The 12,853-nt window shown below is 33.6% G+C and overlaps 1 protein-coding gene across 25 annotated transcripts in view; it reads left to right on the top strand.

Moving 5' to 3' along the window:
- LOC409722 (basement membrane-specific heparan sulfate proteoglycan core protein) overlaps positions 1–12,853 on the top strand; it is a 153,712-nt gene that overhangs the window by 103,902 nt on the left and 36,957 nt on the right. For 18 of the 25 annotated variants that reach the window (XM_026442419.1, XM_026442391.1, XM_026442399.1 and 15 more), the window contains 4 exons: positions 1,372–1,479; positions 8,723–8,839; positions 11,092–11,205; positions 11,616–11,729. In XM_026442419.1, the coding sequence (XP_026298204.1) occupies positions 1,372–1,479; positions 8,723–8,839; positions 11,092–11,205; positions 11,616–11,729 (453 nt within the window). The remainder of the gene's footprint in view (positions 1–1,371; positions 1,480–8,722; positions 8,840–11,091; positions 11,206–11,615; positions 11,730–12,853) is intronic. The other 7 variants (XM_026442404.1, XM_026442413.1, XM_026442418.1 and 4 more) reach the window with 3 other exon arrangements.

The following is a 12,853-nucleotide window of genomic DNA, read 5'->3' as shown; positions in this document are numbered from 1 at the left end:
CATTCCATCAGTTGAACGCGGGAAAATAATGTATTCGCGAGAAGAAGATCCTTTTTTTTTTTTTAAAGATGAAAGAATATCCGTTTAAATCCGTAATTAATAATAAGCGAAAAAAAGGAATTGTTGTAATTGCACATTTATAATTGTACCGTTTTATTAAAAAGTACGAACGTTAAGAAATGGCGTAGAAACGGGCATGGAAAACCCCGCTCTTTGAAACTTGACTTTCCTCCTCGTTTCTCGACGAGTTTATATTAAACGGTATTCGAGTGACATTATTGGATTCCCTATTTCGTCTATTCGTATATAAGGGAACAGAAATTCGAGTCTTATTGATGTCCATTCTCTTTGTAATTCAAAAAAAAAAAAAAAAAAAAAAAGAAAGGAAGAAGAACGATTTCAAATAATATATGTGGAAGGTACATTAAATTCAAGTTGATACGTTCACCACACGATGCAACATAAACACGTATAAAAATCATTAAATCCCAAGATCTGCAAATAATAATAAAAGCAATTATCCGAGGCAGAGTTAAAATCGAACGTGTAATGAAATCACAGTCGACTGTTATAATTTCTAACCACGACATCCTTTTGATTAAATTATTGAAAAATAAATTAAATCCCGAAATATCGATTTCATACATGAATTATTTCATTTTATCACGAAATGTGGAGATATCGAGACGCGTTATGTACTTGTTAAATAAATTATATCGAGACTATTTACGGAATGATAGAAACGAGGTTAGAGATTCCATAGTTCGAAAAATAAAAAAACAAAAATATAGAATTAAATCTTTTTCATTTTCTAATAAAAATCGAAGTTTTGAACATTTTTCGAGGGAAAGAATTAATTCTTGATTGGATTCTATTTGTATATTGTAAAAATAAGAATAAAATTAATTTAAACTTTTTGAAAAAAATCATCAAGATGTAAAATCAAGGAATCGATGAATTTATTCATAAGAAAGTATATTCTCTCTATTTTTCCTTATTTTCGACATAATTCGACATAACCTATTATTCATTCACAAAGAATTTATTGTATAATTTTTTTATATATAATTAAGAATTTATTATATTTTTAACCACAGAATCTCTCTTTAAACTTTATTTACATCGAATTTACGAATCGAGAATCAAGTTGGGAAATTTTGTCGCCACTTTCGCCATTCCAATTTCCCGCGCACTATGTGATCCAAGATGGACCCGAGACGGATCGAATCCCGAGTCAAGTAGTTTGAAATATTCCTCCCCTCCCTCATCATTTACTTCCATCCACCGTTTTTCCATCCGATCGGGAATTTTTCTATCCCCCTTCTCTTCTCTCTCTCTCTTTCTTCACGTGATTTTTTTTCCACTTTCCAGCTTGCACCGCGTCGCAATTCAAATGCAGGAACGAGCAGTGCGTTGACAGCAGCGCACGGTGCAATGGCGTGAACGATTGTTCAGACCATTCCGACGAGTTAAATTGCCGTGAGTATCAGAAAATTTTATCCCTTTCCATCATAGATTTGCTATTAGCTATTACGATCATTTTGGATAATTATTTTCTTGATCCGTTTAATTCGTTGGGTTTGGTAAAATTTGGTATTTGGTGTCTTGCGATAGATCTGTTGGGGTGTTACGTGATAGATATGAGCGCGTAACCATGGCATGAATCGAACAGTGTAGAAGAATTGCTTGTTGCTAACGAAGAATTATTTGTTCGAAGAATTAATAATTTGTCTTCACGTTATATTTATAATAGTTTTACCAGGCGAAGTTTTTTTTTGATAGATAATTCCTTTGGCTTGTGGCATGCATCTGGAAATAATTTGCCAATTATGTTGCTATTTTGGATCACTAAATGTAGTAGAATTATCGCTTGAATGACTGGAACTGGAATTATCGTGTTCCTTTTGTTCTTGTATCCCATTGAAATTGAAATGCGCTTGAATTTTTTATCCCAATTCCCTGTTGACATTCAGAAATGCAAATAGTGTGGTAGTGATGAGCATAATTCTCTCGTATGTCCTCGAACAAATTAATATTCATTTAAAATCTTTAGTCTAACGTAGATAGTCTAGTCTAGTCTGGATAGTTTTCAAACTGAAAAATTGGAAAAAGATTTAAACAAGTTTTAATCGTTTTCTGAAAATCAATATCAGTATTATTTTATATTTATTTCGTGTATTTTAAGTATCCTCAGATTTTTGTTTCAAATTGATTCATTTATTACATATCAATCAATATTATCTTAAAATTGTTATGTATACATACTATTCAACACCACAACACTATTCTAACATTTATATAAAAAACATTTGCTCAAAACAATATTCAGTAAATTCTTATTAAGCTTTAAATGTTTCAATTTAGTGTTGTCTTAAGTCAAATTTGCAGTAATAATTACCAGTGTTACGTTCAAACAAAATTTCCTTAAACCTCTTTTAAATCTTCAATCTCCATAACAATCAAAGATTCATTAGACTCAAAAATTAAGCTTCATTTATAATCATGTCATGTGTAATATGTATAAATATTATAATATTTTTCAATTCATATAGAATCAAATTATTTAAATCTTCTTAGATTCTTATGAATTCTCTCAAAACAATCAAATATTCATTAGATCCAAAAATAAAATTCCACTTACATAACCATTGTCATATGTATAAATATCATAACAAATAGTATCACAACTAATTCTTATTTAAATCTTCTCTCAATCCTAATCACAGGTTCAGATCCAAAAATATTCAAACTTATCACATCATGTCATAATATCTATACTTAAAATCATAATTAATCCTCATTCTTCTGAGATTTTTCATATCTCTCAAATTCTCTCACAATCATATATTCACCAGATCCAAAAATATCCAAATTTTCAATTCTCCTTGACATCATGTTATAATAATATCCATACTTGAGAATTCAAATAATCAACAACTTATATTTAAATCTTCTAAGATTCTCTTCTCAACAAATTCACAATCATTTAGATTCTATTGAATCTATATTATCCTTCATAATGATTATCAATATATATCCAAATGATGAACAATTTACACTTAAAATCGAATAAAATCCACGTGAAAAAGCCAATTTTCTGATTACACCATCCATAGAATCCACAATATCCTCACTAATCGCTCGGATATTACAAGATATAATTGCAAAAACTGTGTGACAATAACTTGTTCAAAAGATGACCAGGTATGCAAAGGTAGTAGAGATTCTAGAGAAGGAAGGGGTTGCATTTCAGTCATTTTCAGGCCATTGCACTCCTTCCCCCTTCCTTTCCAAGCTACCCTCTGTCTTCCTTTTAACCTCTTATTATTTCCATCGTCTTTTGCGAAGGCACGCTCCGTATAGCTGCACGCTCATAGTTAACCCTTAGCAGCACACCAAGATAACTGGTGCATGGTGGCCACGATATAACGCATAAGCAATAAGTGTGGAAACTATATATATTTGATATTATTGAAAATGACGATTAGAATTTTCGTTGAAAGTAATTATTGTGGCACATTTATTAAATATTACACATTTTTTATTTTACACAGTAATTTATTTGTAGAGTATTTGATGCGTGGAAAATATGTGTTTTGATTCTTGCCAAGTCGAAATAAACGTAAAAGTGTTCGAGCCTTGGTTTATTGCTGTTTTTTACGAGTTTAAATTTCGAGTTTAACGTTAAATCGAGAAGAAGACGTAAGATAAACTTCGATCACTTTATAATTTTTATACAATCAATTTTTCCGCTTGTTTCGACTTTTGTGGAATCTTGTTGGAACATTGTTGTTTCTCGAATATTTTGATTCCATCATGATGGTGCGAAAATTAATTATATCTATTTATATTTGATGATTCAAATATATATTTGATTGTTCAAAAAAGAAATGGAACGAGCTTGGATTAGAATTGAAATATTGGATTTATATAAAAATTAAATATGGATTAGAATTTGGATTAGAATTGAAATATTGGAGGAAAATGGTTAATTGCGTTCGAGTCTTATTAAATTTTATTCTTCCGAAAAGAGTATTGAAAAATTTATTCGATCCACCGATCCTGAAAATTGGCACGCGTTTTGGAAGAAGCAGGAAAACTGGGTTTCAGCTTGGGAAACTTCAATAAAACCGCAGGATTGGGGATATCGCGTTAACGCTGTTGATTTTTCTTTCTTGAAAAAACGAATTTCACGAGTTGATACCATATCCAGGCTTATGTTTCTTCTTCGCTACCAAAACTGGATAGATGAATTGATTGGATAGTTTAAAAAAAAAGAGAGAGAGAGATTTATAGGTTGCATTGAATTTTAAAACTGTGTAAGAAAACAAAATCGAATTATTTGTTATAATGAAACAATTGATAAAAAAAAAGTTACTCAATGATACATTTATTCATTTACAATTTTACAAATTGATGAAATTGACCATTTTGTATGCATCAATTTAATGATAATAAGATAAGATAAAATAAGCGGAGCAAAAAGCTTTTAAAAGAATATCGTGATTTTCAAAACTCATCCAACAATTACAATTACCCATGTAAACGATTCTATAATTTTTACAGATTAATGAAATTGGCCAATAATTTAAGATCCAATAACAAAATAGATAAAAGCTAAAAATATCGAATATTACTCATATTAAATATCGAATACAACTCGCTATATTTTCGAATGATTTTTCGAAAAATTTCATTGAGATTTTATCTCATATTCAAGTAGTAAAATGAGAGAAAGAAAATTTTAAAAATTACCCAAGAATACGTAATTATATATACGTAATTATTCCAAATCATGAATATATATATTTTATATATATATACAAGGGTGAAAAGTCCGATACGCAACGTTGGTGCGTTGTGGCAACACGTGAAGGGTCCAGACATGAATCAGAATTGGATTAAACGCTGTGAAAACGGATGAAATTCCAGGGCCGAGGCCGCGAAAGGGCCGGCAAGCTTCGCTGGAGATTAACGTCGGATTAAAATTGCAGCCGGTTATTAGGGCGGCTTAATAAACGCGAGTAAATCTCGTTCGGCCACGGGGGCTGCCTTAAATTCGGCCGCGTTTGGGGAGGGCCGCGTTGTCCGTTTTTGCGACGTCGATATTAATGCCGCTTAATGACGTTTGTTGAATGACGAATTATTAAAAAAAAAGAAGGGGGGAGAGAAATATTAACAGGGAAGGGAAAAAAAGTTGTCCAAAAACTGATTGTTTCATCCAATTTTCTCTCTTTTTTAGTGGTACCTCTACGTTTTAAAAAGTTAATTTTCTTTTATTTTTAATCTTTGGGAACTCAGATTTTTCTTTTAAAATCTATGCAATATATTGATCGATGTCTGTACACTCTAACTCTCAAAAATCATTCTATCTTTTTCGAAAAAGAAAAGATTAGATTAACATATTCGATTTTCGCACGTGTTTATATAAATTATTCTCGAAATATCCACCGTATTTCTCTTTTCTGTTCAAAAAATCGAAAATATATGATTCCTTTCTCGTAAATAAAATTACATATTCAAATTCATCGACTGCAACTCTTTGAACTCCTCCAAAAGATATCGTGAAACATTATTTCTTCGATTCCTAACCTCAAAAAGTGAGGTTAGAAAGTTTCGCTCTGCGTAATCGAAACGAAATCGTAGAAAAGAATCGTCGCGATCTCATCTATTAATCTGATCGTTTCGTACAACGAGCCCAACCTCGAACTTAGAAGATGTGATAGAGATAGAAAAAAAAAAGAAATTGCGCGGAATCTCTCTGAAAACTTGCCGTTTGGCGAGGCGTGTCACGCCCGTTTTTCCCCAATTTGCGTGGCCGCGATATATTCGCTTTATATTCGTCGATCACCGCGGTTAGAGCGCGAGAAAGGGAGAGCACGCACTTGGCAAATCGCGTTACAATCGTAACTGGATTTTCGCGCAGTCGCGACCTCACGTACCGTTCGATTCGTTGCCTCCATGGAATCAAATTAATTTGGACTTGTGTCCATTTTTTCTCCCCTTTCTTCTTTTTTTCTCTATCTCCCCTCCCCCTCTCTCTCTCTCTCGAATATTCGTCCAATGAAGGAACGTGATTATCGAGAATCGTTTCGACTCGTCGTTGAGCGTCGAATATCGTTCGAAATCGTTGCATTTCGTGATAATTTTTCCCCTTTTCTGCAATGTGTGTTGTTGAAGATCGCATCAATTTTCGTGGGAAAAGAAATTCGTCTCTTAACGAGAGATCGAATCAAATTGATATAAGGAAGAGATATATCGACGACAATTAAAACTCGAAGTGAACACGACCGTTTTAAAGAAATTACGATTACGATTTCGATCGTGAATACGAATCTCTCCACCTCCGCGGAAATGCATTTATCGTTGCAGGAAAGTTGGCCAAACGTACGGCGACTATTATTTAAGAGATAATGGCAGAAAAACAGGCAATTGGCCGACCGATCCCCGTGGATTAAAATTCAGATCCAGAACGAGAGTTATAACCGCGTTCAACCGGCGATCGCGTGCCCCGCCATTTTTCGCGTGCAAAGGTGACGACGACGACGACGAAGGGAGGAAGGGGAGGAACGCGTTGTAAACGTCGACGTTTAATGGAAACACGCGGGGACACGCTCGTAACGTCGAGCTTCTGTGTAATTATTGCGCACGTGAGAGTTGTGTTTCGCATGTCGACGAGTAACAATGCTCGCCGGCCACGTTGGAACGAATTTTCGTTGGGGAAAGAAAAGGAGGGGAGGGGGAGAGGGAGGGATTGGTTGAAAGAACGGCGGTGGCCACCTTTTGTCCCTATTAATTACTATACCCGTGTTTGTTTTTCAGCCCCTCCTCTCTTAAAAAAAAGAAAAAGAAGCGATAGTTTTTTACCGTTTGTTGATAATAATTTTTTGGATACCCGGTATATCGCGTATATTTATTGTAATTAGAAACGCATCTCTAAGTATATTATACTTGGTGTGTCCGTTATCGCGAACGTTCTATCATTCTGCCGGGGTGTTTAATTATTTATGGCGTTTGCCGGGTCAAATTTTTTTTTATGCATAGATTTCGATCTGAGAGTTTCTTTTTTTTTTCTCCAAAGAGGAGAGGACAATGAATCGACAAAAATTTCAATCTTTCCCCGATAAGAATACATCGTGTGAAAACGGAGCAGAGTATTGTTGGCCCGTCCTTTGTCGTTGATCCATCTTTCAATTTCGTCTCGATCTTATCGACACACCGTCTCCACGAATTTTTTTACGATTTGGTATGGTATAAAGGAGGAGTATTAATTTTCATTAAAAAAAAAAAAAAAACTTCGATGCTTGTGACGCGTGTCTCTTTCGAAAATTTTTTTCTACAAAATTTTCTAACTTGAGTTCACTGTATACCTTAAGAATTTCGAAGTTTCACCTTACTTTTTAAAGTCGATGATATGAGTTACGAGTTACGACAGTTTGTTAGAAAATTTTTTGGAAAATTTCTCCAAGCTTGAGTTCTTTTCGAAATAGACACTCGGTATATACACTCTAAAAAAGTTTCAGTTCACTTTCATGGACTTGAAAACAAGCACGAATCGTGTGTGTGCGTGTATTAAAAAGTTTTAAAAAATTGTGAAATTCGATCGAAAATCGACATACACCCGGTATTTAAATTTGAGAGAAGAGATCCCGAATAAGCGTTAAGTTATTTTTCAGTTGGTGAATCGGTTGAGGAGAGGTGGATAGAAGTTTGATGGAAATTCGTGGCCTGCCTTCCGTTTCCATTCATCCGTGTGCGCTTCGTTCGAAGTGCCGTTCATCCTCGATCGTTAGCTAATTGCCGCTGTAAATTAGACAGGCACCGCGTGCCCGTAACTCCTTGTTCATTTATAATCTCTTCCGCGAAATTTCCTCAGGTGCGTGTTAATTAATGACCACACCACAGTAGCCCAGCGGGCCATTCCTCTATCCCACATCTGCCCACTAATTAATTCCACGACTGCTTTTCTTCGTCTCTTCCATTCACCTACTTATGCCTCTTATTCCTCCCCCCATTTTCATCTTTCTTTCAAGGTTAATTTAAGATGTAAAAAAAATTTGTCAATTCCTGATACAATGTTACATATTTTTCAATGTTAGGATTCGTTTCGAGATGAAAGGTAAAATTCGATTCGTATATAAATATTTATACGCAATTTTTTAAGATATATTTTTAAATGAAATGGAAAAATTGATTAATTTTTCGTACGTCGTGCTTCACACCTGTCGACAGTTTTTCGTGATATTGTTTTCAAGATACTTTCAATTGGATGGATATATATTCTATGTATATAACGAGATGATGTTTAAAACAAGAAAGCATTTTCAATCTGTGATTTTGTATAGAATCTCGTTTGCTCGTATTTGTAAGAAATTTTTCCAAAAATTCATGGAAGCATAAGTGGCGCGAATCATTTCTCAAATCTAACCCTTCCTTAACCTCAAACATCGAGCTTGTCACGTCTATCGAAAAATAAAACTTCATTCATGGCAATATGTGTTCTCTACTGTGCCTCTTTTTTGATACACATATATATATATATATATATATTTTGTGTGCTCGTCTTCGTAACTTCTCTGTTCGCCTTCGTGGAGCTTTTTCAACTCGTGTGCCGTCATCGTCTATCCATTGGACGAAGGAAATTGGGAGGAAGGAAAGGAAAGGAAAAGTCCTTGGGACAATTTTTTCATCCTATCAGATCGAATATATACGATTCTTGCAGCTTGCGGAAAGGACCAATTCGAATGCACCCCGGGCGTTTGCATATCCAAGTCGAAACAATGCGATGGCGTCATGGATTGTAACAATGGGAAGGATGAAGAAAATTGTCGGAAAATAAGTACGAAACTTAACCGCACCAACGAAAAGCACAAAGCAGGAACTCTAGGAAGACTAAAAAAAAAAAAAAAAAAAAAGGCTCATTCTAATTGCCTCGTGAAAGCATGTGAACGAGAGGCATGCGTTTTTTTTTTTTTTTTTTTGGTTTTGAAAACGTTTGGTTTTTGATTGAAGAACATGCATAACCTAACCTATATTTTAAAATTCACAATTGCTACACGCGTTGAAGAAAGATGCTTGTTTTCTGCGAAATTTAAAATAAGTATGATTTTTATTTTAATACCAGATGACACGAGAAGAATTTTTCAAGCATGATGATAGTTCTGTTTAATTAACGAACGAATCTTTTATGCAATGGTGTCAATATGTAAAATACTTTTCTTTCAGCAAAATTTCTACGCCGAAACTAATTTTCTTTCAACATTCAAAGAACCTCTCTGAGGGGAATGATATACATATCGGGTGTCCTATATAAATATCGACTAGATATAAGAAAGAAAATTCGTAAAGTGATCGAATCTAAAATACGAGTTTTAATGAAACGTAATTCCTCCTCCAAACTCTCCTCTCTGTATTTTAAGAAAATTGCAAAAAAAAGGAAAAGAATGTTTCGATATGTGTTGGGAAAAAAAAGACACCCGGTACGTTCGAGAAACAAGTGGAAAAGAAGAAGGGGTACGTGCGAACATGGCGCAAGATTCGATTTCAGATGAAACGGAAACGCTCGTCGCGTGGTTATTCGGCCGAGTAATCGTTCGAGCCGAAGCATATTACTGGCCCCGATAATGGACGCTTGTTTCTCGAGTAATTAATTGCACGGAGAGAGCAGTCGCGATCGTTCTCCCCCTTTTCCTCCCTTGCAATCTTATTTCCCTTCCTTTCCTCCCCGTTTCGAGACGAGGCGCAACGGAATAATCCGATTCATTATCATCGTTCCACCGCCTAATTATCCACTGTGAACAAGCGTCGACCCGATAAACCGACCTTCCCGGCTCCATTTCACCTCCCCTTGCCGATCAATCCCCCTCAAAATCTGTTCCAGACGGTTTGAAACGACGGTTTACGACGGTTTCAGGTTAGGTCTGTCGGCCATTTTTAAAAATTCGATCGCTCGAACGACGCGTATCGATTATCCATTCAGACGTGCCCTATATTTCTACGTTTGTCACCTTTCAATTTCGTTTAAATCGATTTTGAACGATCTTATTACGAAGATAAGTTAGATTTGAGAATAATTTCCATTTTCAAAAATTTGATTATCGAATCGATGTGTATAATTTTATATCTTGCTTTAAATTTTTTTTAAGACGATTTTGAATAATTTACGAATAGGTTATGTTTGTCGGCCTCCATTTTTAAAAGTTTGATCACTGAATCTATATATATATATTTCGATATAATTTTTTATAGATATTTCGAAGCAATTTTAAACAGTTTATAAATAGGTTATGTCAGCTTGCATTTTTTAAATAATAAATATATAAAATATATATATGATAAAATATATATATGATGTAGATATGTACATACTGTATATATCTCGTTTATACATATTTATTTATATAAATTCTTTCGTTAAAATAAATTAACCTGTACAGAATTGAATTGAAATTTATTTTCGCGTATTTAAAAAAGTATATGTGAAATATTTCAGCATATGATGTTTGTAGATAAATTATTTTTGTAGAAATTATATTTTTTTCTTTTTTTTTTTTTAAAGTAATCTCATTCGGGTTGGACCATAATAAAATATATATTTTATTCCAAGAGAGACGTAATAAATCACGCAATAAATATGTAAAAAATTATTTATAGGAAAAGAAAAAGTATAAAGTATAAAGTCTTCGTTTATATTTTTATCATTACAATTTTTTTTTCTTTTTAAAAGAAAAGAAATCTAATCCAGATCAAACTGATATATTTTTTTTTAAAAACGAATATTTAAAAGAATTAAAAATTTTTAAAAATAAAATATCTTTATTCCTTCGTTTAGTTTAATTATACCGTATTCAAGAAACAAAAGTTACTAATAAGAAAAACGTTTCTATTTTTAAATATAATTCTAATGATTAATTTATGAGGCTCATAGTCACATTCTTATCGTACCTTGTATTTCATTTTTCTTCTTTTTTTTTTATTTAATTTTGTAATTAAAATTTATGTTGCGCCTCGTTGTTTTTAAAATGAATTTTATATTTTTACATCTCGCACCTTTTTTATTTATTACGTTATTTTCTGTTCCTCGGCTCGTAGTTCGATGTCGGTCAGACGAGTTCGAGTGCTTAGACGGAAGTTGCGTGAGCCAAACCGCGAGATGCGATGGAAGATCCGATTGCAGGGATCGTTCTGACGAGTACAATTGCACCGGTATCATTATGTTTCCTTCTTTTTATTTCCTTTCGACTGGACCGTGGAGACGTATCACTTATATACTTTTATACAACTTCTAATCTAAAACAAAAAATAAAACAAAATAAAATAAAAATTAAATGATCCAAATTCCAAAGATTTCTCCACGGTCCAGTTTTTAATTTTATTTTTTGATTTGTTCAATCTTTTTTAAATAATTAAAAATTTAAAAAAAAACAATTTATAAAGAATCATTTCAATTTCACTTTCAATTTCAATTTTCCAATTTCATTTTGTTTCTCTTTACTTTTATTGCTCCACTAACATTATTTAATAAATATTAAACATATATATTTTTAATAACATCAGAAAAGAATTCTTTTCCTAAATTAACTTCTTTTTTTCCTTTCTTTCTTTTTTCCCACCAGTGACCACCTGCAGCGGGGATCAATTCAGGTGTCTAGACGGTACCTGTATCAGCATCGACAAAAGGTGTAATCACAACATAGACTGTCGCAATGGGGAGGACGAGAAGCAGTGTGGTGAGTCAGCCCAGTTCTTGCCTTTTAACAGAACAGAAGAAATTGCTTTAATCATTGCCAAGTTACGATAGGAATCTTAAAGAGACGTTGGATTCCAATGATCTGATGGAATCTTCGTCACGATCGATAACCTCGTCATCGTTACCGTGTTGTTTGCTCGTAATTTCGAAATCGTTATCTGGCAGGTATCTGAGAACTAGTCGTGTGTGAGCTCATTTCTTGAAAGCAACAAGTCGATCGTGAAACAGTGATCGTGATCGTGACCTGTTAATTGATCCGGATTGACTCTCATTGTGGAAAAAACGTTTATTCAATTTGCAGAACAGAGAGAGACAAGATTTTTTTTCATTTCTCTTTAATTTATTATTCTCTCTTCGAGAAAGAGACGAGTTTTGCATCGGGTCCACTATTATTTATCGTTAATTCTCGTTTTCTTCCACGATGAATTATATTATTTTCAATTTGGTCTTCGATTTCGAGCGAAAAAAAAAAGAAAAAAAGAATCGCGTCAGCTCCGAATAAATGAATGAAATCTCTCTTCTTCGCTCGGAAAAATTGTCCAGAGGCAGATATAATTTTTTCCCCTAAAGTTATCCCTAGAAGAAAATTTATTCAGCGATGGGAAATTGAATCCAAAGTGAATTTGGTTGGAACGTATTTTTTTTCCTCCGTGTTGGAAATCCCTGACCGGAAGCGGCCTCTTCCCCATCCCCAATTGTAATTTTCCACCATGGCACGCTTCAACAGATTTCCATCCCCCCGAAGATTACCCCTTCGATCGGGCCACAACCTTCGAATCACTTCGAATCACTTTCGAATTTTAATAATTCGATCGAAAAAAAATCTATTTAATACGTGTTTCGCGTAAAAAAGTAATCTTTCGTTCGAAAATGTAACTAGATGTCCCTGAAATCGTGGTGCAATCCCGAGTTAGGGATTTTCCATTTCTGCTAGGGATTTTCTCTTCGTGTTTCGATTTTAAACGCTACGAAAAGAAAAATACTTGATAAAAATCCATTTTTTTATATATATATATAAAAAAAATATAAGTCAGAATATTTCATTAAATTAACATCTATTAAAGTATAACAATTTCCTATTACATCACAAAATTTAAAATACTT

The sequence above is a fragment of the Apis mellifera genome, linkage group LG8, assembly GCF_003254395.2.
Source record: "Apis mellifera strain DH4 linkage group LG8, Amel_HAv3.1, whole genome shotgun sequence".
NCBI classification, from domain to species: domain Eukaryota; kingdom Metazoa; phylum Arthropoda; class Insecta; order Hymenoptera; family Apidae; genus Apis; species Apis mellifera.
Note: the sequence above shows the minus strand (reverse complement) of the source record. Positions and strands in the feature narration are given on the sequence as shown.